Source organism: Cyclopterus lumpus, chromosome 12, assembly GCF_009769545.1.
Source record: "Cyclopterus lumpus isolate fCycLum1 chromosome 12, fCycLum1.pri, whole genome shotgun sequence".
Taxonomy (NCBI): Eukaryota; Metazoa; Chordata; class Actinopteri; order Perciformes; family Cyclopteridae; genus Cyclopterus; species Cyclopterus lumpus.
The window spans coordinates 21,530,138-21,531,232 of NC_046977.1; the positions used below are offsets into that span (position 1 = coordinate 21,530,138).

Sequence of the window (1,095 nt, forward strand, 5' to 3'; positions counted from 1 at the left end):
ATAAAGTAATACTATGAGGTTTGACCGATGTCTGACCCAGCTGACATACTACTGCATGGAGAGAGAAAGGAATGTCATTTCCTGAGCTTAATAGAACATGTAAGACTGATGCTTTATCCATATTCAATATTAGCAAGGTGTCAAAATCATTTAGTGGCAGAGCCTCCGTGCACTTGAACACTGAATCCAAAAGTATATGAAGCTCACATGACACCCGGACAGAAAGGAGACGCCGGACCTCTGGTACACGTCGTGTCAGCCAGACATGCTGAGTAAGAAAAGGCCAGTCCATCTATATCCATCCATATCCATCTATATCCATCCATATCATCTATATCCATCCATATCATCTAGTCTAAGACCACAACAATCGGGAGCCTCGTACCTGTCGAAGACCACAGCAGAGAAACTGGGCTCGGCGAAGACCACTTCCCCTGCAGTGAGCTCTTTGGTGGCCCTCAGGCCGCGACCTTTCTTCCCAGCATCAAACAGCTGCACACTTCCCATGTTCCCCACAGTCATTGTTCTGGGGAACCAAACCCAGAGGAGAAGGCTACAGAGGGGGGACCGGCCGAGGGACGAGGGGCTACACAAGCTGCAGGGAGCGGAGAGTTCTCTAAGGACCTCTTGCCCCTCTCTCCTGAGCCAGACCCTGAACAGCCCAAAATAAATGTGCCCCTCTAGAGGTTGTACCAAGTCCCCAGAGTGGGAAGGGGGAGAGCAGTGGGAAATGGGGGTTTGGGGGGGTAGTAGAGGTGGAGGTGGTTTAGGGGTGCCCCCTTCTTTGGGCTGGACCCTCTGGGGGTATTTTGGTCCAGGCAGCTGTAGCTGACTGTCAGAGGCTCATGACAGGAAACATTCAGAAGCCATTGAAGGAGGTCACAGCCCGGTAACTGTCATTGTTTACTGTACCACACAATCAAGTAGATAGGGTCCATTAACCAGAGCAACACTTGGTCCAATGATGACCCCTGTGACCTTTTGTTTAACACCAGCACTCTGTGACCTCTGTGACCTCTGTGACCACAGGCTGCAGTCCAATGGGCCTTTGTGATGCAGAAGGTTCTGACTGAGTGAAATGAACCGGAAGGATCT

At 50.7% G+C, this 1,095-nt stretch overlaps 1 protein-coding gene across 1 annotated transcript in view; it reads right to left on the reverse strand.

Annotated features, from left to right (window-relative positions):
- smyd1a (SET and MYND domain containing 1a) overlaps positions 1 to 609 on the reverse strand; it is a 9,866-nt gene extending 9,257 nt beyond the window's left edge. The window contains exon 1 of the mRNA XM_034547022.1: positions 386 to 609. Coding sequence (XP_034402913.1) covers positions 386 to 522 — 137 coding nt within the window. The 5' untranslated portion in view covers positions 523 to 609. The remainder of the gene's footprint in view (positions 1 to 385) is intronic.
- Positions 610 to 1,095: the final 486 nt, after the last annotated feature.